Raw genomic sequence first — 22,033 nt, forward strand, 5'->3', positions numbered from 1 at the left:
GTTGGTACAGACAACAAAAAAGGGGAGAATCTTGGTTTCTTCAGCCTCCCCGCCCTTATTCTGCACCGTAGATGTATATACTCTGTTCAACATCTTACCCCGTACTCTCGTTGCCCGAGGCTGACGCAGACCCAGATCACGTGTTACCATCGACAGACCAAAGTCACGTGGCACAGGCCCCTAGCGCGTTCTAGAGCCGCCCCGGTCGGACTCCCCCCTAATTATTATGCCCGTGCTTCAGCGGCGGTAGACAGACAGTCAGACAGACAGACACCAGTGTCTGGATTTGGCAGCCAAAGACGCCGATTATTGACGGTATTGGGGGCTCCTAGGGATCGTTATCCGGCCCTTTGTCTATATTCCCTCTGTGTTTGTGTCTCTGGCGCTGCAGGGAGAGGATCGCTTGGGTTTATTTGGACAACCCCCCTCCCACCTCGTTGTACCGCTGCTCCGCAGCGGGTATTAACTGCTACTAGTCAGGAGTGAAAGGGACGACCTGTCCGATCTGTGTTGGATGTCATCGTGCCCTCCATTCCACATATAGGTTGTTAGCGACCCGTTTACCAATCCGAATTGGGAAATTTTGGTTTCGTTCCATCTTGGGCACCGTGTGTGGACAACGCTCATGCTGCGCCCTGCATCTCCCCAGCGACGCCCGTCAAGATGCCAACCACCACATCCGCACCTGACAAATCGAGACAAACCTCGGGCGGCAAGTCGTTCTTCGGGAGGAAGCTGCATAAAGAGAAGCCGGTAGAGGATCGGTATGAGGGCAATGGAGGGGTTGAGAATCTCGCGCCACCAGGCAGTTCGGCCGGCTCTCGTTCATCACGGCATTCGAAGCGTGCTTCCGTCCAATCTGTCGACATGACCCACGATTTTGATCCCAGTGGCCTTTCCACGAGTGCAGGTGTCATCACGTCGATCCCCTACGAGAGTCTGCCCGCGGACAACCGAACGCCTATCCCCGTGGACTATCTATCAAAGGCTGAGACGTCGCCGCGCAAAGAGCCTTCGCCAAATCATCTTGCCAAGGGTGCTTCGGATTTTCACCAATATCCGACATGGAATCCATCCGCAATGCAGAATAACAATTATTACTCCCATCCTACTGGTCCTCGCCCACCACCGCATGCCTCGAATGTAACTATGACTGGAAGCTCTTCGGGGGATAAAGGTCCTAGGTATCAGCAATGGGGGAGACCGGGAAGCTCGGCCACAAATGCAGGATTTAGCCATAATTCCTCTTCTACCTTTGATTCGTCATCGAACTCGCGAATGTCTCTCGACCAGGCCAGTGTTCATTCTTCTCTCTCCTCTAACACCCGGGGTTCCAGCTACTTCTCCTCGGATGGCTCTGCGCGCACACTTACAACCTCGCATTCGGCCGACAGGAATACACTTTTCCCTAGTGGAGGTTCAAATCGTCTTTCGACTGCGACAACAGCCTGGTCGGCGCACCAGGCAAGCCAGCCAACTGTTGCTCCGGCACCTCCCGAGCAATATCTTAGTCGACCAAGGGATGATCGTATAGTTGATCAGCTGTTCCTGGAGCTGATGCAGAAGCGAGGTTGGCAAAATCTTCCAGAGCAGGCAAAGCGGCAGATGGTTGCGTATCCGGCCTCCAAGAAATGGACACTGGTCCATCAAGATCGATTGACAGAACTACAGGGGGAACAGAAGCGGAGGCAAAACGCACGTCAGACTCATGGCCATGATGCGCCATCTGGCATTTTGGAGCGGGCCGATGAAGAAGGAAGCCCCGAGTGGTATGTCAAAAAAGTCATGGACGACACCATCACATCAAAACAACTAGCCAGTTTAAGTGTTAGTCTACGGACACAGCCTATTAGGTAAGTTTTACACTGTCAACTCTGCCATCTATCGAGTATACTGATACAGATGTAGCTGGGTCAAAGCATTTGTTGAGGCACAAGGTCAAGTTGCCTTGACGAACGTTCTTGCAAAGATTAATCGCCGAAAGGCCTCAGGGCCTGTCCCTGCACCTCCGACTGGAGACAAAGATCTGGACCGTGAATACGATATCGTGAAGTGCTTAAAGGCATTGATGAACAATAAATATGGTGCAGATGATGCCCTGGCGCACCAACAAGTCATTATAGCTCTCGTTAGCTCGTTGCTTTCCCCTCGGCTAAACACTAGGAAGCTTGTCAGTGAAGTCCTGACCTTCCTATGCCACTGGGGCGAAGGCCAGGGCCATCAGAAGGTCCTCCAGGGCATGGATCATGTCAAGAACCACCATGGCGAAACTGGACGCTTCGATGCCTGGATGCGTATCGTCGAGGTAACAGTTGATGGCCGTGGGAAAATGGGTAGTTTGGTGGGTGCCAGTGAGGAGTATCGCAGCGGAGGAATTGGCATGGAAAACCTTCTTATGGAATATGCTGTTTCCACCATGCTGCTCATCAACATGTTAGTGGATGCAGCGGAGGGTGACCTGCAGCTACGATGTCACATTCGGGCCCAGTTTACCTCTTGTGGAATAAAGCGTCTTCTTACGAAGATGGAGGGTTTCCAGTACGAGGTCATTGACAAGCAAATCGAACGGTTCCGAGAAAACGAGGCTATCGACTACGAGGATCTTCTCCAGCGGGAGGGTAGCAGCATGAAGGACAGTATCGAGGGCGATGTGAAAGATATGAGTGACCCTCTGCAGATTACTGATGCTATCACATCAAAAATCATGGGAAGCCGCTCCCACGATTACTTCCTTTCTGCTATGCAACACATGCTTTTGATCCGCGAGAACTCGGGAGAGGATGGTCTTCGAATGTTTCAGCTCGTGGATGCCATGCTCAGTTACGTTGCTATGGACCGAAGACTGCCCGATCTTGACCTTCGGCAAGGGCTGAATTTCACGGTACAGAATTTACTTGACAAGTTACATACCGATGCGGAGGCAAGACAAGTTTATGATGAGTCTCTAGAAGCACGCCAAATCGCGGAGGCAGCAATTGCCGAGCGTGATGAAATGAAGGCGCAAGTAGAGCTGGGTGCGGATGGGTTGGTGAAGAAACTGCAAAAACAGATTGATGAACAAACAGGCATTATCGAACTTCAGTCTAGGCAGAATGAGATGGTCAAAGCTGAGCTCGCTGATGTACAGAGGCTTCGTGCCCAAGAATTGCAGAGGAATGAGTTGGAGACCCGAGAACTTTATCTCATGCTCCGAGACGCCCAGGATATAGCCGCATCTAATGCCAAGAAGAATAATGTGGCCGAGACAGATCCCTCACAGATGAGAGGAATCCTGGACCGTGAAAGGCTCCTAGAGCGGTTGGAGATGCAATTAGAGCGAACGAAAACGCAGTTTCAGCTGGAAGGCAAGGTTTGGGGCCAACACGGCCCCTCCGACCGGCTCCGTGAGTTGCGGGAGAAGATGGACGGTGAAGGAGAATCAAGCGATGATTTCGAAGAGCAAGCTCGCCAGAACCTCGATAGCAACGCTCTGGGTTCCGTCCAGCGCAAGAAAAGTTATATACCTGGACTTGGAAACGATGCCACCGAAGGTCAGGAGTTGTATGAGAATGGGGAAGTGGTTTATGGACAGGCACGCCTTGCTGATCTATACCGGCCTCGTTTGAATCCCGCTCAAGCCACTGGTCTCCTTGGCGAGATTGCTCTCAAGGTTCCGAAAATCGATGGTCAAGAGACCGAGGCCGGCGACGAGACTGCGAAGCCATCTCCAGTTGACGGGTCCGAACAGAACAAGCCCAGCCAAGGTCTTGAGGTTGGAACACAAGACGAAAAGGTTGAAGGAAAGAAACCCTTGCCAGCTGTTGCACCCCCACCACCTCCACCACCTCCACCACCGCCGCCCCCTCCGCCTCCGCCGCCACCGCCGCCGCCAGGAGCTGCTGGGGTTCCTCCACCCCCTCCACCACCCCCGCCCCCTCCAGGAGCGAAAGGCATACCTCCTCCTCCCCCACCTCCTCCGCCACCAGGTTTTGGTGGTGGTATGCCTCCGCCCCCTCCGCCTCCACCTGGTGGAAAGATTGGAGCTCCTCCACCGCCCCCTCCACCTGGTGGCTTCGGGGGAGGCTGGAGAAGAAACTATATGGCTTCACAAGGTGCTCCCTCTCACCCACTCAGTGTTATGTCTTCGATCCGACCTAAGAAGAAGCTTAAGGCTCTTCACTGGGACAAAGTTGATGCGCCTCAGGTGACGGTGTGGGCCTCACACGCCCCAACCGCGGAGGCGAAAGAAGAAAAGTATTCTGAACTGGCCAAGAAGGGTGTACTTGATGAAGTCGAGCGGCTATTTATGGCCAAAGAAACCAAGATCTTTGGGGCCAGTACAGCTGCCAAGCAGCGGAAGGAGAAGAAACAAATTATCACCAACGAGCTGTCCAAGAACTTCCAGATCGCAATGGCTAAGTTCTCCCAATACCCTGCTGAAGATGTTGTGCGAAGGATCATCCACTGTGATCCGGATATTTTGGACAACATGGTCGTCATGGATTTCCTGCAGAGGGATGAGATGTGCACGATACCCGAAAACGTTTCCAAGTCGATGGCGCCTTACAGCAAGGATTGGACAGGGCCCGATGCTGCAAGTACTGAGCGAGAACAAGATCCTAACGAGCTCACTCGTGAAGACCAGATCTATCTTTACACTGCTTTTGAGCTAAACCACTATTGGAAGGCCAGAATGCGAGCTCTTGCCTTGACACGCTCCTTCGAATTGGATTACGAGCACATATCCGAAAAGCTTCAGCAAGTGGTGCAAGTTAGTGAGGCATTGAGGGATTCGGTTTCCTTAATGAATGTCCTTGGTCTAATCTTGGACATTGGTAACTTCATGAACGACGCCAACAAGCAGGCCCAAGGGTTTAAACTGGGCTCGCTGGCTCGTCTTGGTATGGTCAAAGACGACAAAAATGAATCGACTTTTGCAGACCTTGTGGAGCGTATTGTTCGTAACCAATACCCAGAATGGGAAGGTTTCTTTGATGAAATCAATGGGGTCATTGCCCTACAGAAGCTCAACGTTGACCAGTTGCGGACGGACGCTAAGAAGTACATTGACAACATAAAGAACGTTCAGGCTAGCTTGGATGCTGGCAATCTGAGTGACTCCAAGAAATTCCACCCTCAGGACCGTGTCAGCCAAATTGTTCAACGGAGCATGAAGGATGCAAGGCGGAAAGCGGAGCAAATGCAACTTTACCTGGAGGAAATGGCCAAGTCGTACGATGATATCATGGTTTTCTATGGAGAAGATAGCTCGGATGATGGTGCTCGACGAGATTTCTTTGCCAAGTTGGCAGCGTTCTTGCTAGAGTGGAAGGTTAGTAGCTTTTACAATCTTTTGTTTCTAGGTTACTTGTGGAATGATTGCTAACTGGTCGCTGCAGAAATCGAAAGAAAAGAACATTGCCTTGGAGGGAGCCAGGAAACGTACCGAAGCTTCTTTGGCTCGTAAGCGCATCAACCCTGCTCTTGCGAACGGCAATGGTTCCGGCAATGAGACACCACAGTCTCCAGCCACAAGCGGAGCCATGGACTCGCTACTGGAGAAGCTTCGTGCAGCAGCTCCTCAGGCCAGAGACCAACGCGATCGTCGCCGCCGCGCGAGACTCAAGGAGCGACACCAGATTCGTGTTACATCGGGGCAGCATATGCCTGATGCACCGGGGTCTGACGATGCTGAGGCTGGAAACGACAACGAGGAGGAAAGCAGCAACGGTTACAATGACTCGAATACTGTTGAGACTGGGCTGCTGAGTCCTCCTGGCCAAGAACCCGAAGCAGGCACCACCAAAGATTTGCAAGTATCCGAGAGCGAGGATGTGGCAGACCGGGCGGCTAGCATGCTGCAGGGCCTGAGAGATAACACAGGCGATGGCGAGCGCTCTAGAAGAAGAAGAGAGAGTGCAGAAGAAGAACGACGCAAACGCCGAATGCGACGACGCAATGGCGCGGGATCCGGAAGCAAAGACAGTGGTGATGGATCTGCCTTGTCACCCGTGAAGGAGCCTCTTTCCCCTCCTCGAACGGATTCAATGGAACCGGATGACGACGATACTGCATCGCAGCCATCGCAACCGCCGGCAATCATCGTATCACCCACCGGAGACCAGCATCACCGCCAATTGTCGGACGACGGCGAGCTGATAGGTGGCTCCCCTCCAAGTTAGCCTACTGAATCATCACGTTGATGAGTAGGCTATTTTCTCTCTTTTCTTTTTCCTTTCGATTTCAAAATTTCTTTTCATCTCCCCAAGTCTTTTCTAATATAATGTTTGATAGACTAACGGATGTCGTCTCGGAATCATTCTACTATGTCGTTAAGTGTATAATACTTCTCCGAACGTCTCTTGCCTTGGCCCTTTCCCTTTTTTCCTGTTTCGAAGACATTGTTTGCCAGCGTGATGGATCAAGTCCGGTGTCACGATAATTCTTTCCTTCCCCCAGTTTTCCTTTTCCATTACTTTGACTGTTTTCCTTTCGAGAGTACATTGTTATACTTTACCTGTCTTACACCCCCCATTTTCCTTATCGGCTTTCTCTTTTTCTACATACCAGCATTGATTCCGTGCCCATTTCTCTCCTTGTACATAGTTTCGTTTCCCTTTCTGATCTTGTTTTTCGGCCATGGTACAACCCATGTGCCCATTCCTTATATCCGCATGTTCTCAGCAATTCTTGCATCCTGTTGTGGTGGGTTCTTGAGCGGCGACTCCATGGCGTAAATATGGCCATGCGTCTATTCCAAGCGCAGGCGTGACGAAGTGAGACGCTATATTTTTGACATCATGGGTATACTATCTTCCATGTATCTATGGGTGTCTGGGCTTTTGCTTTACTACTTGCGGCTTTCTGTCTGGTCTGTAGTGTTTGACATCAATAGATCTCCTATTGGCCTGGTTTAATAATGGATTTTATAAGACTTTACAATGTTTCTCCTCGCAATGATGTAGTCAAACGACGTCCCATCTTTAATTGTGCATGCACTGTTCCATCCAATATAGAATCACGTGACCACATACCCGGTTCATCGTTCATCGCCATCTCAACTCTCCATTTCCATCTTCACCCGCTATTTTGCTGCCGTCTTGCGCATGCGAGCATTCTCACCCCCAAATCTGCGGCGGGTTATTCCCTTTTGCCCGTCATGGAACAGATATGCCACCGCAGGGCTTCTGAATAGAGCTCGCCCATTTCCCCGGCATCTCGCCCTCCCAGCTTCGCGGGAGCTGCGGAGAAGCCCCAATGGATCCCGGTGCTTTTCATCTACTCCTCGCAACCCGTCTGTGTTGGATGCAGATTCAACAATTTATGCCTTATCTACTGCACCAGGTAGAGCTGCCATTGCGGTTGTGCGAATTTCAGGCCCTGCATGTGTTCAAGTATGTTGCGTTGCGCCTTTCTCCGAGGTAAAAACCGAACAGCTATTAATCCTCACTAACCTACCTTAGATATACCAAGCTCTATGCCCCAAAGCTTTGCTTCCGAAACCACGCGTCGCAGCCGTACGCACTATCTACGATCCAGCCCGAGAACCCTCGAACAACAGTGTGCTAGACGCCGGCGCCTTGGTGTTATATTTCCCAGGACCCAAGACAGTGACTGGCGAGGATGTGCTTGAACTACAGCTTCACGGTGGACCAGCCATTGTGAAATCTGTCCTGGCGGCCATCGCTCACACGAATCGATCAGATGGCTTTGTTCGATATGCGGAACCAGGCGAGTTCACACGTCGCGCGTTCATGAACAACCGATTAGACCTTCCGCAGATTGAGGCGCTAGGTGATACTCTATCAGCCGATACCGAGCAGCAGCGTCGACTTGCCGTGCGGGGTGCCAGTGATGCGCTCTCTAAGCGGTACGAATTGTGGCGTTATCAGTTACTATACGCACGGGGAGAATTAGAAGCCTTAATTGACTTCTCGGAGGATCAGCATTTTGACGAGTCCACTGATGAGCTTGTATCCTCGGTTGCATCCCAGGTGCGGGCGCTGCAGGCACAGATCAGGTTCCATGTTCAGAATGCGTCTAAAGGGGAGCTATTGCGGAACGGAATCAAGATCGCCCTCCTTGGGGCGCCCAATGCGGGAAAGAGCTCCCTCCTGAATCGAATTGTCGGTAAGGAAGCGGCCATCGTCAGTACTGAAGAAGGGACCACCCGGGATATCGTGGATGTCGGGGTGGATCTTGGCGGGTGGTACTGTAAACTCGGCGATATGGCCGGGATTCGATCGGAGTCGGGAGGTCCTGCAAAAGGCGACACTGTGGTGATCGGGGCGGTGGAAAAGGAAGGTATCCGACGTGCTAGGGCTCGAGCTTTGGAATCCGATGTGGTCGTCGTGGTTGTCTCATTGGAAGAAGGAACAGACGGTATCACGCCTTATCGACTGCCAGTAGAGCCAGAAGTGGTCGACGCGGTCAATGATTGTGTACAAGCGGGCAAGTGCATCATCGTGGCTATCAACAAATGTGACCGATTACCGAACGGCAAATCTCCGTCAGACCTAACTGCGGCTGTTGGCGGGCTCTTCCCGGCGGTTCCTGAAACTCGGGTTTTTGGCATCTCGTGCCACGAGGCGCTGCAGGGGTTATCGCCGGGAGGGCAACTAGATCCGGGGAACGTACAAGGCTTTCTTCGAGGACTCATCTCTACATTCGAGCAAATTGCCTCTCCCATGGGGATTGAAGGGGACGAAAATGGACAATATGATATTTCATATTGGGAAGATTCTCTAGGAGTGACCCATCGCCAAAGCTCTAATTTACAAAGATGCTTGCACCATCTAGATGATTTTCTAAACCAAACCTCTATAACCAAAACGCCTGAAACCGCTGACCATGCTGACTATGGAAAAATTGAAACCGACGTGGATATCGTAACAGCCGCTGAACATCTGCGATTTGCCGCGGATACGCTTGCGAAGATCACCGGCAAAGGAGAAAGTGGGGATGTCGAAGATGTGTTGGGGGTCGTTTTTGAGAAGTACGTCTCATCATAGATGTGATCTGTTTGTATTTTGTGACTGACCATGTGCTGTTTGAATCTAGGTTCTGCGTGGGGAAATAGGATTCCGAGGCTGCCTTTGTGATGTATATCATCTCATGCCGGGAAGTCGAGCCCATCCAACAGCCCATCTTGAGTAATGTGCACAAGCCCTTTGGATGCTCGTCCGTCCCCCGATTGATCGTCATCGTCGTGTATGTCGTTATATCCTCCACGGCCCTGCATGCGGAGCAGGACAGGCGGGGGAGTGATGGATGAGAAAGATGAGACAGGATGCGAGGGTTCAGTTGACTGGGCAGGAGCGTTGTAACCACCTCGACCCATTGACGATGGAGAAGTTATAATGGTTTGGTTATGGTTCAAGGTTCGGTGTTGACCGTCCGGCTTGATGAAGTCTTCAATCACCACGATAATAGTTAATGATAATAAGAGACTCGGATTCCTTGATCCTGTTTTTGTTGATGGAGAAGAAAGAGGATGGAAGGAATTGAATTCTTCGATGGTATATATGCCAAAACATGTGAAAAATCATGTCTGCCTTACCCTTCAACAGGCACCCGCAGACAGTGACTAACAAGAGCTATGCCCCTGGTGGATGCCTGGGGGTTGATTCTCTTGTGTTTCTATTTTACGATGTCGCGATGATTGTCTTGCTTGAACAGGGCAATGCCTCTGAGTCAGGACTAAGAATACCTCCTCGTTGGCTGAATATACGATGTGGTTCATCTTATTATTATTATTATTATTATGATTTAAAAAAAATTTTTTTTTCGTGATTTCGTGATGCTACCTGGACCTTGAACCGATGATACGCATGGTTCTAAATTTGCTATTTCTGTATAGCTGAAACATGTCGAGATGGAGGCTGTCGATTCGTCACGAACGATGAAGATTATCTCTTAGTCACAAGATTATCTCTTAGTCACAGGCCCGATCGATGCTTGTCAATCTCGCGATGGATGCGATTCCTGTAGAATGTAAGCTTAATCCTTCGCAGTCTCAGCCGCAATCTAGATTATTCGACAGGTTTAGGAACATAATAAGAGCAAAACAAAAGTACCATGTTATTATGCATGGTTCGTGACAATTATGGAGTCGAGAGTCGCTGAATGTGCGACAATCCCCTGTCAGCTGATGTGATGCAGTCAGGGTTGATGGCAGGGCCTGAATGCGCCTGATGCTTGGTATGTTTATATATGGGTTTGAGACAGGAGATAATGGGCCTTGCAGGATATTATTAATCCTGGATATTGCATACAGCCTATGTCTTATGTCCATCCGGCCAAGATGGATATAGGAATGTTCGAGATTGATATGTGCTCAGTCAGTCAGTCAGTACTTTGTATAGAAAAAAACAGATGACTCATTCATGCATCGCCATCACAGCCACGTGATTCCATTTTGAATGCGGCTTGTTTCATGAATAAATGCGAGGCGGACTCATCGAATTAAATTTTTTTTTTTTTTTTAAAGTCTTCGTCTTGCAGATGGTGGCTGCGCATACGACTCCACCACCTGCAGCATGGTTAGGGACACTTGATCGACCATACATAGGCGTGCACAAGCAAAACTGACTAATTGCTATGAATCATTGGGGAGCCTTGATTATATCAGAGGCATTGCAAATTCCAGACAGCTTCATAGTTAGTCATCTAAAAATAAACCCGTAGGAATAATCGCTTTTTACACTCGACGTTTTATCCTCATATAACCATTTCGATTATACCTCGGAATACAACATCACACACGCTTGGAGATAAACCGCCGCAGTTACCTAGTGGGTTGGGCATCTCCAACTGCGCCTCGCATTCTGGAGTCGTCTGTACGTGCTGATAGAGCCCTGAAAGGAACCGGTACTGGCGGGCTCAGTGCGGGCAGAAATAAGGGTAAAAATCGTCCCGGTCAGTAGTATATTTCCGAGCCTGGTAGCACAAAAAAGCAAGGTCGTTGACATTTCCGAGCTAGATGCCAGATGGGCAGTTCCCGGCTTCCAGATGGATCAGCATTGCCGAGAAGGAGGCAAAGGTTCGGTAGCACCCGTGGCATTCTTGATCGCGCGCGTCATGGCAGCGTTGGTGCTCTTTGCGTGTAGCTTGCTATCGAGTGGGTCGATTGCAAAATGTTCGTACCATAGATCGCATAGATGAGATTTGTCTGTGCGAAACCAAGACGATTGTTCTCAGATACCCTGACATCAAAGGGGCTAATTGCCGAAGAAGTTGTCAGGAAGGATGTTATTGTTGACGCTCTCGACACCATGGGAGCAACTGCGATCTACATGCGAATCCGTACCGATCCATACATGGTTCATGGACTCGGGGCCCCCACGTTGGCCGTCATTTGTTAGTCTAGATTATTCAAGATGATGAATACATATTCATAAAACACATTGCGTGGCTTTGTATTCATTATTGTCATGATAATAAAATTTGTGAGATAAATGGCATCCCAGCATATAAGCCAGAAACAACCAGGATATAGAATATAGAATAGCCCCAAGATTTTATACTCACGAAGCAGCTAATTCATGAACATTGTCATGTGTGGCTGACTCTTCTAGGGCAGTATATACAGTTGTAATGGACTCTGAATCAGAGAGCCCGGGCTCTTCATCCAAAGGGTCAAAGACGAATGTAGACCGCGAGGGGGTATGTCCATATTGAGTAGATTCAAATTCTGGTGACATAATTGTTGCGAAATTTTCCCTCGTAGAGCTTGAAGCCACGTTATGTTGGGGCATCGAAATGGCTGGATATTGAAAACCATGGTTGGGATCAGGGGGTTTGAAGGATAAATGGGATCTGGGATCGTCAGTGGTTTCAGGCCTTCTTTCTGGACCAATCTCTTCGGGGGGATCGTTCGTTCTGTCTAACAATCGGGATGCTGAGGCTGGGAGGGCTTGGGGTTGCGCGACAGAAGTAGTCTCGGTTGGTCCATTATCCCACGATAAAACCTGTTCATTCATGCTCATAATCGGCTGCACATTTCCAAGAGAGTTGGGGTCAACATGAGGATTTCGAGGGTCTCCATGCATTTGTTCCGGAGTATGAGACCTGCTACTCGGAAGTCCGTGTTCCAAAGTAGATGGCAACTCTTGAGGAATTACCTTACTCGCAGGACCCTGGTCAGACACATATTCAAAAGGTGAACCCTGCAAGGGGCGTGGCAAGGGTGTAGACATTGAAGCGCCATTGAACAAGGACGGTGGCAAGTTCTGGGGTTCCGTCCGGGCACGTTGTCTATAGGCCTGGTTCAGTAGGTTTGATACTGCCTTTTTGCGTTCCTCGGAGATATGTACGTGGAGAGCAAATCCAATACTGTCTGCGGTGAGACTGAAGTCTGGACCGTCTTCAACCAATTCCGGACTGACAGACAGTAAAAGCCGAAGGACTTCAGGGTGTCCATAATAGGCTGCATAACGGAAGGGCTGCCATCCCATTTCATCCCGTCTGAGAACAGATGCACCATGTTGCAATAGAAGGGTTACCACCGCAAGATGACCGCCCATTGCTGCCAGACATAGTGGAGAGTCTTCGTGCAGAGCGGTCCCAAATCTTTGGTATAAGGGTGATCCCCGTTCGAGCAGTTTTTGAACCGCAGCAGCGTGCCCATGCCGGCATGCTACACACAGAGCTCGGTCTCCCACCGCATCCCGTGCATCCAAGGAAGCACCTTTGTCGCAAAGGAGGCTAAGCAACCCCATTGAGCCACGAGCAGCAGCGATATGCACCGGTCTTCGCTGATCCCCATCGGCTTGAGCCTCGATGTCAGAGCCACTAATCAGTAGTAATCTCGCAATTTCAAGACTATCTGTCATACAAGCGTAGTGAAGAGGATCAAGTCCAGATTGACATCGAGTTCGCAAAGAAACTTTCTTACGGAGCAGCAGCTCCACTACCGCAAACTGTGCGTTCATAACAGCTAGGTGTAAAGCCGTACGCCCCGCCACGTTTGCCATGGCTAATGAGCCCTTCTTTTGACAAAGAAGATCCACAATTTCCGTGTGACCGTTGAATGCAGCCCAGTGTAGAGCTGTCATAGCAGAGTCGTCAGAGCTTCGGGAAGAGGCTTTTCTCTTCAGTAGAAGTTGAACTACCAATAACTTGCCCGTCGCTGCGGCGCAAATCAATGGAGTCCTTCGATCATTTCCAGGAACCTCGATGCTTGCCTTATTATTGAGAAGAAGCTCAATGACACTAAGACTCCCTTCCTCACATGCGTAATGCAAGGCTGTTTTCATAGCAGCATCCTTAGCTTCCAGGTCCGCACCATGTAAGATCAAAAGTTGTACAATTTCCACATCTCCCCGTTTTGCTGCAGCATGAAGAGCTGTCATCTGGTTATCCGCTCTGGCATTAACCTTCGCATGATTTGATATCAGCACCCGGGTGGTCTTACGCTGGCCTCTAGCAGCTGAAATCCAGAGAGCGGTTTGACCGTGAGAGTTTCTAGCCTCCAAATCTAGATTCTCAAGGAGAAGCAAAGCGAGAACTCCACAATGACCACGTGAGGCAGCAAGGTGAAGGGCTGTACATCCCCATCCATCAACAACATTGAGCCGAGCGTTGTTACGAACTAGGAGATTGACGATATGCTCATTACCACAGTGAGCTGCTACTAGGAGAGCGTTTCTGCGAGAATGAATATGTCGTGCTTCAACGTCATGACCACTTTCAATAAGTTTTTCAATGTCAAATGGGGTTCCTGTCTGAGCTGTTTTGACAATTTGCGGCGCAGAGGCACCCTCGGGTGAAGTAAAGTCAATACTAGCGCCCGTATCACTTTCGCGGTCTCGTATAGGGCTAACTGCCATATCTCGCGTGTCTATCACTTTCAGTTCGGCTCCAATGGGAGTGCTTAGCCGACGAAGGACTGAGCGGAGCCTTTCACGCTTGGATCCTGACGACTGGGGTGTTCGTGAATAGTACGTTGAGTCTGACTGCCATCGCCCGACATTCCCCTTCCCCGATTGTAGTGGGTTGGTATTGTATGATGCACTCTTGCTGCGGCTATGTTCCGGAGACACTGGGTCGTAGGGACGTATAGGCAACGATATACTCCCCATTTGCTGTATTGGAGAAACACCTGGCGATAAGGACCCATTTGGAGTGACTACCATGCCGCTAGCATAGCCTTCATCAGTAGTCCTGCTTCGAGTGTCATGACCGATGGGAGTTTGTTGTTCTGATTTCGACCGCGAATGCTGAAGTGCGCGCCTATAGGCCATAGATGTAACTACGGTATCATCGAAATCGAACACGGTATCGCCAACGGAGGGTTGATTTTGACCCAGACTGTCAGCATGAGAGGCTGCGTAATTGCTCCGAGTTCGAAGGGTAGCAGTATCGTCGGCGACCTTCTGGATAATTTGGCGGCTTTCTACTCTTCGTAGGAGTTCTATCTGCTCTGAGGAAGTCCGACTTTGGTAATTTAGTATTTACTGGCACCTATCACTGTGTTGGAACTCACCATTGACATGCCTGCAGCAGCAGTTGGAGAGCTAGGACTTGTGCACGAAGTCTCTCCTGGTGTCCTTGCATAATTTCTTCATTCCATACTACCTTGACTTTAGTTCGGAAACCAATTGAAGTACCATTGCCTGTGGTGTTTTGAGTCAGGAAAGAGACTTCCTCGGAGAGAACGTCCATGGCTGCTCGACAGCCCTCCAAGGCCACGTCCAGTCCTTCATCATAATCATTGTGTTCGGCGGAATCGCGAGCATTATACTTAGCCCAATCATCTAATTGAGTGACCGCAGACTTGATGGTTGTGAGTTCTCCTATGAGTGAGCGAATCGTGAGGTCTGCATTGTTGAATTTCCCACGGAGCGTCGCCAACCCCGCAACTGTCTGGCTTATGGCCTGAACAATCTGGACAGCTCCAGAAATCAAACCAAAAGCAGAAATAGGATCCATTAAGAGTATCTGTCCGCTTGAGTCGATCGAGTATTATCACTTATTGGCGATAAAAACCAAACCCGCTGTTACCACCATGATTTTTCTTATATTGCACCAGGTAGCGTGCGGTGCTATCAAGCATATGGCGATAAAATTTGTGAACAGAAGGAGAAGGAATATATGAAGGACAATGATTTTGACAACCCAGACAGTCGCATTCTTCTTCGCGAGCAGGCGTGAGGGATGTTGTCAATCCATCAGGCGCCGCGTTTCATATCCATAGATTAAAGAGGCGCAGCCTTGCGGTGCTAGTTATCTACGAGTAGTTTAGTCACTCCTTTCAGCTGAGGAGTTGGACCTTTGCGGGCGCAGATTCAGGTGAGGGATGCGAGGCTGTGAGGGGCTTGCAGTGTTGATCATCTTAGGCTCAGCACTGCCACTTTGGATAGCGTTGAGATTGAAATTGTGTCAAAACTGGAAGCGTTCATCGGTTCCCCGAGAATAGTCGCTAAACATTGAGCAGTGCAAAGAAAAGAACGCCCAAGGGAAAAAGTTGCATTGATGAAGAATTAAAGAAGCAGGTTTGGGGGGGGGCTATTGCAGAGCGTCGTCCGTCAGAGCGTCGTCCGTCACTTAGCTTGAGGATTGCAAAAAGAACATCACGGAACGAATTATTTTCATCTGCCTAACAACTTTTTATTCCGAAAATGAAATCTAAATAGATCTAGATCCAAACGAAATCGCTCTTTTATACATATTCATCCCAAACAATCGTATAATGCCCGGCAACAGGAAACCAGAACGAGGTTTATTGAGACTGAAGAAAAGAAAGAAAAACCACCCAACACAACAACACGAAGAGATTAGAAACCCCGAAGGATACTGGGGGAAAGCTCGGGTATATAATATAAACGCCAAGTTTCAACGAAGCTCGTTGAGTTCAATCGTAAAGGAGAGCAAACATACTGATTATTGTAATAACCAGCGTCTACGCTCCAATGGCATTCTTGACCCATTTCTCCAAACCGCCCTTGGCAATTATCTCCTGCACGTTTGGTGGGAGTTCACCCACCTTGTGTGTCCACTTGGGGCCATTCTGGCCTTCCTGGATCTCAATGCGGCTTCTTCGAACATCCCAGGTCAAGGTCCAGCCAGTCCGGCGGGTGAGGGCCTTGTCTGACCCAAAGCTCTCACGCAAACGGCTAATAAGACGGGGGACCTCAAGACCCATCAAAGCGTTGTTGATACTGTTTCGGGAGAAGATGTTTCCAAAACTGCCAGACACAACAAGCGGGATCTTCTTAGCGAGCAGGGCAGTAGCTGCCTGCTCTCTAGAACTTCCGCAGCCAAAGTTGAATCCAGTAACCAGGATGTCACCCTCCTTGGCGAGCGAGGAGAATTCTGCGTCGTAGTTGGACATACAAACCTGGGCCATGGTCTCAACGGGGACATTGTCCTGGTAGGTGTACTTGCCAGGGTAGATACCATCGGTGTTAATGTTGTCCGCATCACAGAAAACAATCTCACCAGAAACTCGTTCGGGGAACCCGGGGTACACCTCCGTAAGAGCGTCATCAGATTCGTTTTCAGGTTCGGCATTGTCTTCAGGGGCAAACTTCTTCTCCGCATCAGCAACGATGTCATCGAGCTGGCCAATCATCTTCTCCAGAGCTTGCTCGGCGGTAAGCATCCGGTGTTCCTCGCGAATGCCATCACCCTCGCCTCGCACGACTCCGGTCCAACCCTCGGGCTGTTGGTACCAGCCAGGTCCACTAAGCTTTCCGCTCAAAGCGCTGGCAGCAACAACCTCAGGGCTACCAAGGTAGGCCTTAGCATCGGTGCTGCCCATGCGTCCCTTGAAGTTACGGTTCGACGCACTGATGCCAACCTCACCAGGCTCGAGTAAGCCGGTTCCCAGTCCGATACAAGGACCACATCCGGCAGGGAGCGGTGTAGCGCCAGCTTCCAACAATGTCTGCCAGTCACCGGCACCTTCAGCAGCCAGCTGCTCGGGAATAGATGCGGCAGCAATATAGAACTTGACACCATCCGCAATCTTGGGCACCTTTCCGCCGTTCTTCTCCGCGGCTTCCTTGAATACCCTTGCGGCAGCACCGATGTCGGAGGCTCTCGAGTTTGTACACGAAACAAGGTAAGCCTTGTTAACTGGAATGTTTTGAGCCTCGAGGTCCTTGAGGGCGGTGGCAACCTTGACTGAGTTGGGGCCAGACACATAAGGAGAAAGGGTAGAAAGATCCAAGAAGAGCTCCTTGGCGTACTTGGCCCCCTTGTCAGCAGTTACGGGGTTCTCAAACAGTTGCTCGAGAATAGGGTGAGTGAAGCGCTGAGGAGCCAAGGTCTTGAAGGGACCGTCAGCGAGTCCCATAGCAGCGGTAGTTGCCTTGCCTTTGAGCCATCCCTTGAGCACATTGTCGATAGGGAACAGTCCAGACAGAGCTCCCCATTCAGTTGTCATGTTGGCAATGGTCAACCGGTCATCCACAGGCAGACTTCTCATAGTTTCCTCGGATCCCGTAAATTCAATGGCATGGTTCAAAACATCGTCCTTATCGAACAAACCGCAAAGAGCAACGATGACGTCCTTTCCGGTCACACCAGGGGCCAAGAGACCAGTCAAAGTGACCTTTGCAACTGGAGGGATTTGCCACCAGGTTTTACCCGTGGCCCAGATGCTGGCACCGTCGGTTCTCACAATAGGGGTACCCAAACAACCAACGCCACCGTACATGTTGCTGTGACTGTCCGACGCAACCACAAGAGTACCAGGCCAAGCAAACCCTTCCTCAACCATGATCTGATGACCAATACCTCGCTCAGCAGGGTAAAATTCGACACCATGCTGCTTGGCGAATTCCTCAATCTGCCGGTATTTCTGGAGGTTCTTTTCTGACTTGTTCTGGACGTCGTGATCGAGGGTCATCACGATCTGGTTGGAATCATGCAGCTTAGAGGCACCGATGGACAGAAACTTGAGCGCGACAGGCCATGAATTGTCGTGTGTCATGCAGCGATGAGGTGAAATTGTGACATAGTCGCCAGACTGCACAAACTTGTCCTTGGCCAGGCCGACGGAGTATCTCTGGACGATTTTCTCGGTGAGCGTCTGGGGAACGGCTCTAGAGGTCTGGAGAGACGAGTAGACGGCAGCGGAGGAGGGGTCTTCCAGCTGGGAATGAAAGACCTCTTGGTAGTAGAGTCTGGTCGAGGCGAATGCACGGCGTTGGAAGTTATTCGGCACCGGACATCGCAATACCCAGCGTCTGCCGCCGGACGGCATCAATCGCGACTACATGGTTAAAAAACATTAGTTATGGGGAATTTCATAATTTTCGAAAATATGTCTTCACAGCAGGCAAACCTACAGTCATTCTGTCAGCCGTACGTGAGGGCGTTGAATATGAACTCCGAGCGGACGGAGGGAAATCCAGTGAATTCGGAGGGCGAAAAGACGCTGGCAAATTAGAACACTTACATTATTCGTCATTGGGAAGCGCGCGGTAAACACGGCAACCGCGCCAAGACGCTCCGATAGCGGAGGACTTTTCTAAACTGCTATTTTTGCTCATGTGAAGTAGAACGATATGAGAGGATTTGGCCAATTCAGATATACAACAGTTTATATGCAATTGTTTTCATGATTCATAAGTACTTGAGAGCGAACAATCATATGATTGCATACCATTACAGTTTGAAGTATGGAGGAAGCACCTAAACGTCAATCACGCACAGTTATGTGACAACCCCGCCTTTGAGTGCTACAAGGAAACTGTAACACAGTATTATATGCAGCGCAATTGTATAAATCTATCAGATATATCAAGTAGAAGTATTTCAACGCTGAATTCCAAACATGCAAGGGATTGTTCAACTCGAATCGATTACCGTTGTAGCAATTGGCGCGATGGACCTGACTCATACCCCGCCATCTCGTGATGCTTTTCAGCTGCGTTCCGTGTAAAGTTTTTCTTTGCTTTTCCTCCCTCGTTTTTCTTTTTCTCGAACCCCTCTTTCCTGGCCATTGAAGGTTAAATTTCTAATATATCCTTGGGAATTAACCCATCCTCATATATATGTAAGACTATTTCCTTTCCCCCATACGACAGTAGCTTTTGCCTGTACCAAGACTTCCGAAAGTCCCCGCCGCGAGTTTTCACATATATACCTTTCTTCCCCTGTTCTTCTCACAGGTGCTAACTCGAATTCAGCGAAGCAAACAAAATGCCTAGCAGACAAGAAGTTTCTTACTTTGGAGCTGGCCCTGCCCCCCTTCCCACCTCTGTCGTCGAGGCTGGCGCAAAGGCCTTTGTCAACTACAACGACTGCGGACTCGGACTCGGAGAGATCTCTCACCGTTCTTCTACCGCGAACAAGATTCTCGAGGACACCAAGGCTAGTCTGACCACCTTGCTTGACATCCCCAACAACTATGAGATCCTGTTCATGCAGGGTGGTGGCAGTGGAGGATTCAGCGCAGTGGTGCAGAATCTTGTCGGTGTTTGGATCGAGCGCAGACGTCGAAGAGCAGAGGCCGAAGTTGTCAAGGCCAATCCAAACGCAGACAATACACAGCTGGACGAATTAGTCTTCCAAACACTGCAGAAGGAGGTCAGCGAGGAGCTGAAGCTGGATTACCTGGTTACGGGCTCTTGGTCGCTGAAGGCATACCAGGAGGCCAGCCGGCTGGTGGGATCCAAGTACGTCAATCTCGCCGTGGATGCGAGAAAGGCCAATGATGGAAAGTTCGGCAAGATCCCGGATGAGGAGACTTGGTCACTCACACCAACCAAGAAGGAGGGTGGAAAGGGCTCCGCATTTGTCTACTACTGTGACAATGAGACCGTGGACGGAGTTGAGTTCCCAGACTTCCCTAAATCTCTGGAGCCTCAAGGTGTGGATGAGGAAGATGAGAGAATTGTGGTGGCCGACATGAGCTCCAACTTCATCAGCAGAAAGATCGACGTCAGCAAGTACTCGGTTATCTTTGTAAGTTCGGGCTATTTTTATGTAGCATTTGAGACCACCAAACTAACAGACGTACAGGGCGGCGCCCAGAAGAACATTGGTGTCACTGGTATCACCATCGTCATTATAAAAAAGTCCCTCCTTCCCCCACAGACAGCGACTCCCCCGGCACCACTCCTTCAGCGGTTGAACATCGGTGGTCTCCCCGGTGCAGTCGTTCTCGACTACGCTACCATTGCCAAGAACAACTCTCTCTACAACACCCTGCCCATCTTCAACCTTTGGGTTGCCGGCCAGGTCATGGCCGACCTTGTCAGCGCATACGGGGCCCAGAAGATCAGTGGCCAAGAAGAAATTTCAAACCGCAAAGCAAATATCATTTATTCAGTCTTGGATAAATACCCACAGGTTTACCGCGTTGTCCCGGACAAGAGTGTCCGAAGCAGAATGAACATCTGTTTCCGTGTTCACGGCGGAGATGCTGAGAAAGAGAAGGAGTTCCTGGCTGGGGGTGAGAAGCTGTTGCTCCAGGGTTTGAAGGGCCACCGCAGTGTTGGAGGCATGCGGGCCAGCAACTACAATGCTGTGCCGCTGGAGAATGTCCAAAAATTGGCCAAGTACCTGGAGGATTACGCCACTGGACAGTAGACGTCATTCTTCTATACAGATGATAGGGGACGCGGTAGGTGAAGCAACCGAAATAATCAACAACAGATAGTTGTGAGGTTTATTCAACATAGCGCCTGAGATATGGTACAGAGAAGGAAAAAGTCATTTATGATACACGGGACAGAGCGGGTCCTGGAGGCTGTCAAAGCTTCCAGACGATCCAACCCTTCAGATCGAGCTCTTGAATGATCCCTTGAAGCGGGCCTTGGAGTTCTACTCCTTGCGCCCAAAGCTTTGGTCCTGCCATATAGCTGATGAATCCTTCCGGTCCTGAAAGAAGGATCATTTTACTTTTGCAAGAGCTCTCCGAAGCACGTGTAGAATCAGTGAAGTCCAAAATAGCCTTCTTTCCGATAGCTTTGTTTTCTTCATCCACAAAATAATCCACAGTAACTTGACCTGGGTATTGGGATTTGAGAGCTTCCAGCTCTCGGACCATTAGAGATGTAGAGGTGTCCTTTTGCAGTTCTGCCGGGGCAGGGCTAGCTTCTGGGGATTTGAAACCCCAAAAGAACCACGACTTTCGAGGTGCATCCGCTTTGGTATCATCCAATCCTCCGGCACAGTCATCGCGTCGTCTGTTTGCCCAGAGGATATGTATCCGAGGTTTGGTCGTATCGTTGGTGCGCCGAAGAAGAGTATGGCCAGCCTGCAGGGCTGGAGCAATCCCTGTGCCACCAGCAATAAACAGAATCTCTTGGGTTTCGGTAGGAATTTCGCGTTCGATTCGTGGCCCGCGTACTTCAATCGTGCTCCCTAGATCAAGCCCATGCAAATATCGGGAAACCTCCCCAAACGAGTCTTTACGAATGAAGAACCGCAAGAGACCTTCCTCCTCCGGACTCCATGGTGTTGCAGGTAGGGGCGTATAATCTCTCCCGATCTGCAGCTGAGGCTGTTTAAACATCACACTCCATACGCCAGCTTGCCATGCCTCTTCATAGACATCACTGTTTCCATCGGGCTTGGGTGGTTTGAGAGTAAAGATACTTCCAGTCGACGATACTGGTTCCCGGGATACCAATGAGTACTTGGTAAATTTGACCGGGTTCAAAATAGAAGGCCCAGAATCCTGTTGCGACCAGATATAAATACCAATCCCCCCAGCTGCTGCTGCTGCTGCACTCACGACCGCCCGTCGAGTCCAGGGTCGCTGTTTCGGCGCAGATGAAGACGGAGCGGAAGACGAAGACGCATGGCGAAGACTTGAACACCTCCAGCAGACCGTGGAGGAGGAGGGATTGGACAGACGCAAACCCTGGCCAAGGATTCTGGAGTTCATGGGACCTGTATCGAGCCGTTCTCTTCGACAATAATAATCGATGCCTCTATCACACAGGCAATTAATGAAGGCGAACAAAAATAGCGCGGGGGCGCTAGGCCCGATTCGACGGGCCAGGACGATCCCCATATGATGGGCTTCTTGTGCTTTTAATTTCTGCCACCCCTTGGCGACGATCATCGCTTTTTCTTCTTTTCTCGTTTTCTC

General features: G+C 50.1%; 7 protein-coding genes across 7 annotated transcripts; 4 read left to right on the top strand and 3 right to left on the bottom strand.

Annotated features, from left to right (window-relative positions):
* Positions 1–663: 663 nt before the first annotated feature.
* Positions 664–6,161, top strand: ASPWEDRAFT_104461 (formin sepA; the record flags this gene model as incomplete). Its single annotated transcript, XM_040827646.1, has 3 exons — positions 664–1,853; positions 1,909–5,311; positions 5,379–6,161. The coding sequence occupies 3 exons, from the start codon at positions 664–666 to the stop codon at positions 6,159–6,161; spliced, it is 5,376 nt and encodes a 1,791-aa protein (XP_040692190.1).
* A 117-nt stretch (positions 6,162–6,278) lies between these two features.
* On the top strand, positions 6,279–6,804 carry ASPWEDRAFT_326591 (uncharacterized protein). The gene has a single exon (XM_040833700.1). The coding sequence runs from the start codon at positions 6,396–6,398 to the stop codon at positions 6,714–6,716; it is 321 nt and encodes a 106-aa protein (XP_040692191.1). The 5' UTR covers positions 6,279–6,395; the 3' UTR covers positions 6,717–6,804.
* Positions 6,805–7,085: 281 nt separating this feature from the next.
* On the top strand, positions 7,086–8,990 carry ASPWEDRAFT_104604 (tRNA modification GTPase; the record flags this gene model as incomplete). The annotated part of the gene is made up of 2 exons (XM_040827665.1): positions 7,086–7,373; positions 7,443–8,990. 2 exons carry the CDS (start codon positions 7,086–7,088, stop codon positions 8,988–8,990), a joined length of 1,836 nt encoding a protein of 611 aa, XP_040692192.1.
* A 2,382-nt stretch (positions 8,991–11,372) lies between these two features.
* Positions 11,373–15,395, bottom strand: ASPWEDRAFT_327865 (ankyrin repeat protein). The gene is made up of 2 exons (XM_040833714.1): positions 14,465–15,395; positions 11,373–14,415 (listed from the first exon to the last, which is right to left on the bottom strand). Exons 1-2 carry the CDS (start codon positions 14,908–14,910, stop codon positions 11,505–11,507), a joined length of 3,357 nt encoding a protein of 1,118 aa, XP_040692193.1. The 5' UTR covers positions 14,911–15,395; the 3' UTR covers positions 11,373–11,504.
* A 127-nt stretch (positions 15,396–15,522) lies between these two features.
* lysF (homoaconitase LysF) lies at positions 15,523–18,331 on the bottom strand. The gene is made up of 2 exons (XM_040834386.1): positions 18,276–18,331; positions 15,523–18,199 (listed from the first exon to the last, which is right to left on the bottom strand). Exons 1-2 carry the CDS (start codon positions 18,279–18,281, stop codon positions 15,881–15,883), a joined length of 2,325 nt encoding a protein of 774 aa, XP_040692194.1. The 5' UTR covers positions 18,282–18,331; the 3' UTR covers positions 15,523–15,880.
* A 571-nt stretch (positions 18,332–18,902) lies between these two features.
* On the top strand, positions 18,903–21,017 carry ASPWEDRAFT_36168 (O-phospho-L-serine:2-oxoglutarate transaminase). The gene is made up of 3 exons (XM_040834387.1): positions 18,903–18,985; positions 19,119–19,896; positions 19,954–21,017. Exons 2-3 carry the CDS (start codon positions 19,132–19,134, stop codon positions 20,521–20,523), a joined length of 1,335 nt encoding a protein of 444 aa, XP_040692195.1. The 5' UTR covers positions 18,903–18,985; positions 19,119–19,131; the 3' UTR covers positions 20,524–21,017.
* Positions 20,687–21,826, bottom strand: ASPWEDRAFT_168423 (cytochrome b5 reductase family protein; the record flags this gene model as incomplete). Its single annotated transcript, XM_040830300.1, has 1 exon — positions 20,687–21,826. The coding sequence occupies one exon, from the start codon at positions 21,824–21,826 to the stop codon at positions 20,687–20,689; it is 1,140 nt and encodes a 379-aa protein (XP_040692196.1).
* Positions 21,827–22,033: the final 207 nt, after the last annotated feature.

The sequence above is a fragment of the Aspergillus wentii genome (assembly GCF_001890725.1).
Source record: "Aspergillus wentii DTO 134E9 unplaced genomic scaffold ASPWEscaffold_2, whole genome shotgun sequence".
Classification (NCBI taxonomy): domain Eukaryota; kingdom Fungi; phylum Ascomycota; class Eurotiomycetes; order Eurotiales; family Aspergillaceae; genus Aspergillus; species Aspergillus wentii.

Excerpts from the sequence above, each read along its gene's own strand:
- ASPWEDRAFT_326591 (XM_040833700.1), top strand. The coding sequence starts at position 6,396 with ATGGATCAAGTCCGGTGTCACGATAATTCTTTCCTTCCCCCAGTTTTC.
- ASPWEDRAFT_327865 (XM_040833714.1), bottom strand. The coding sequence starts at position 14,910 with ATGGATCCTATTTCTGCTTTTGGTTTGATTTCTGGAGCTGTCCAGATT. Across the intron at positions 14,416-14,464 it reads CTGCTGCAGGCATGTCAATG|TCGGACTTCCTCAGAGCAGA; the intron begins GTGAGTTCCAAC and ends AAATTACCAAAG.
- ASPWEDRAFT_36168 (XM_040834387.1), top strand. The coding sequence starts at position 19,132 with ATGCCTAGCAGACAAGAAGTTTCTTACTTTGGAGCTGGCCCTGCCCCC. Across the intron at positions 19,897-19,953 it reads GCAAGTACTCGGTTATCTTT|GGCGGCGCCCAGAAGAACAT; the intron begins GTAAGTTCGGGC and ends ACAGACGTACAG.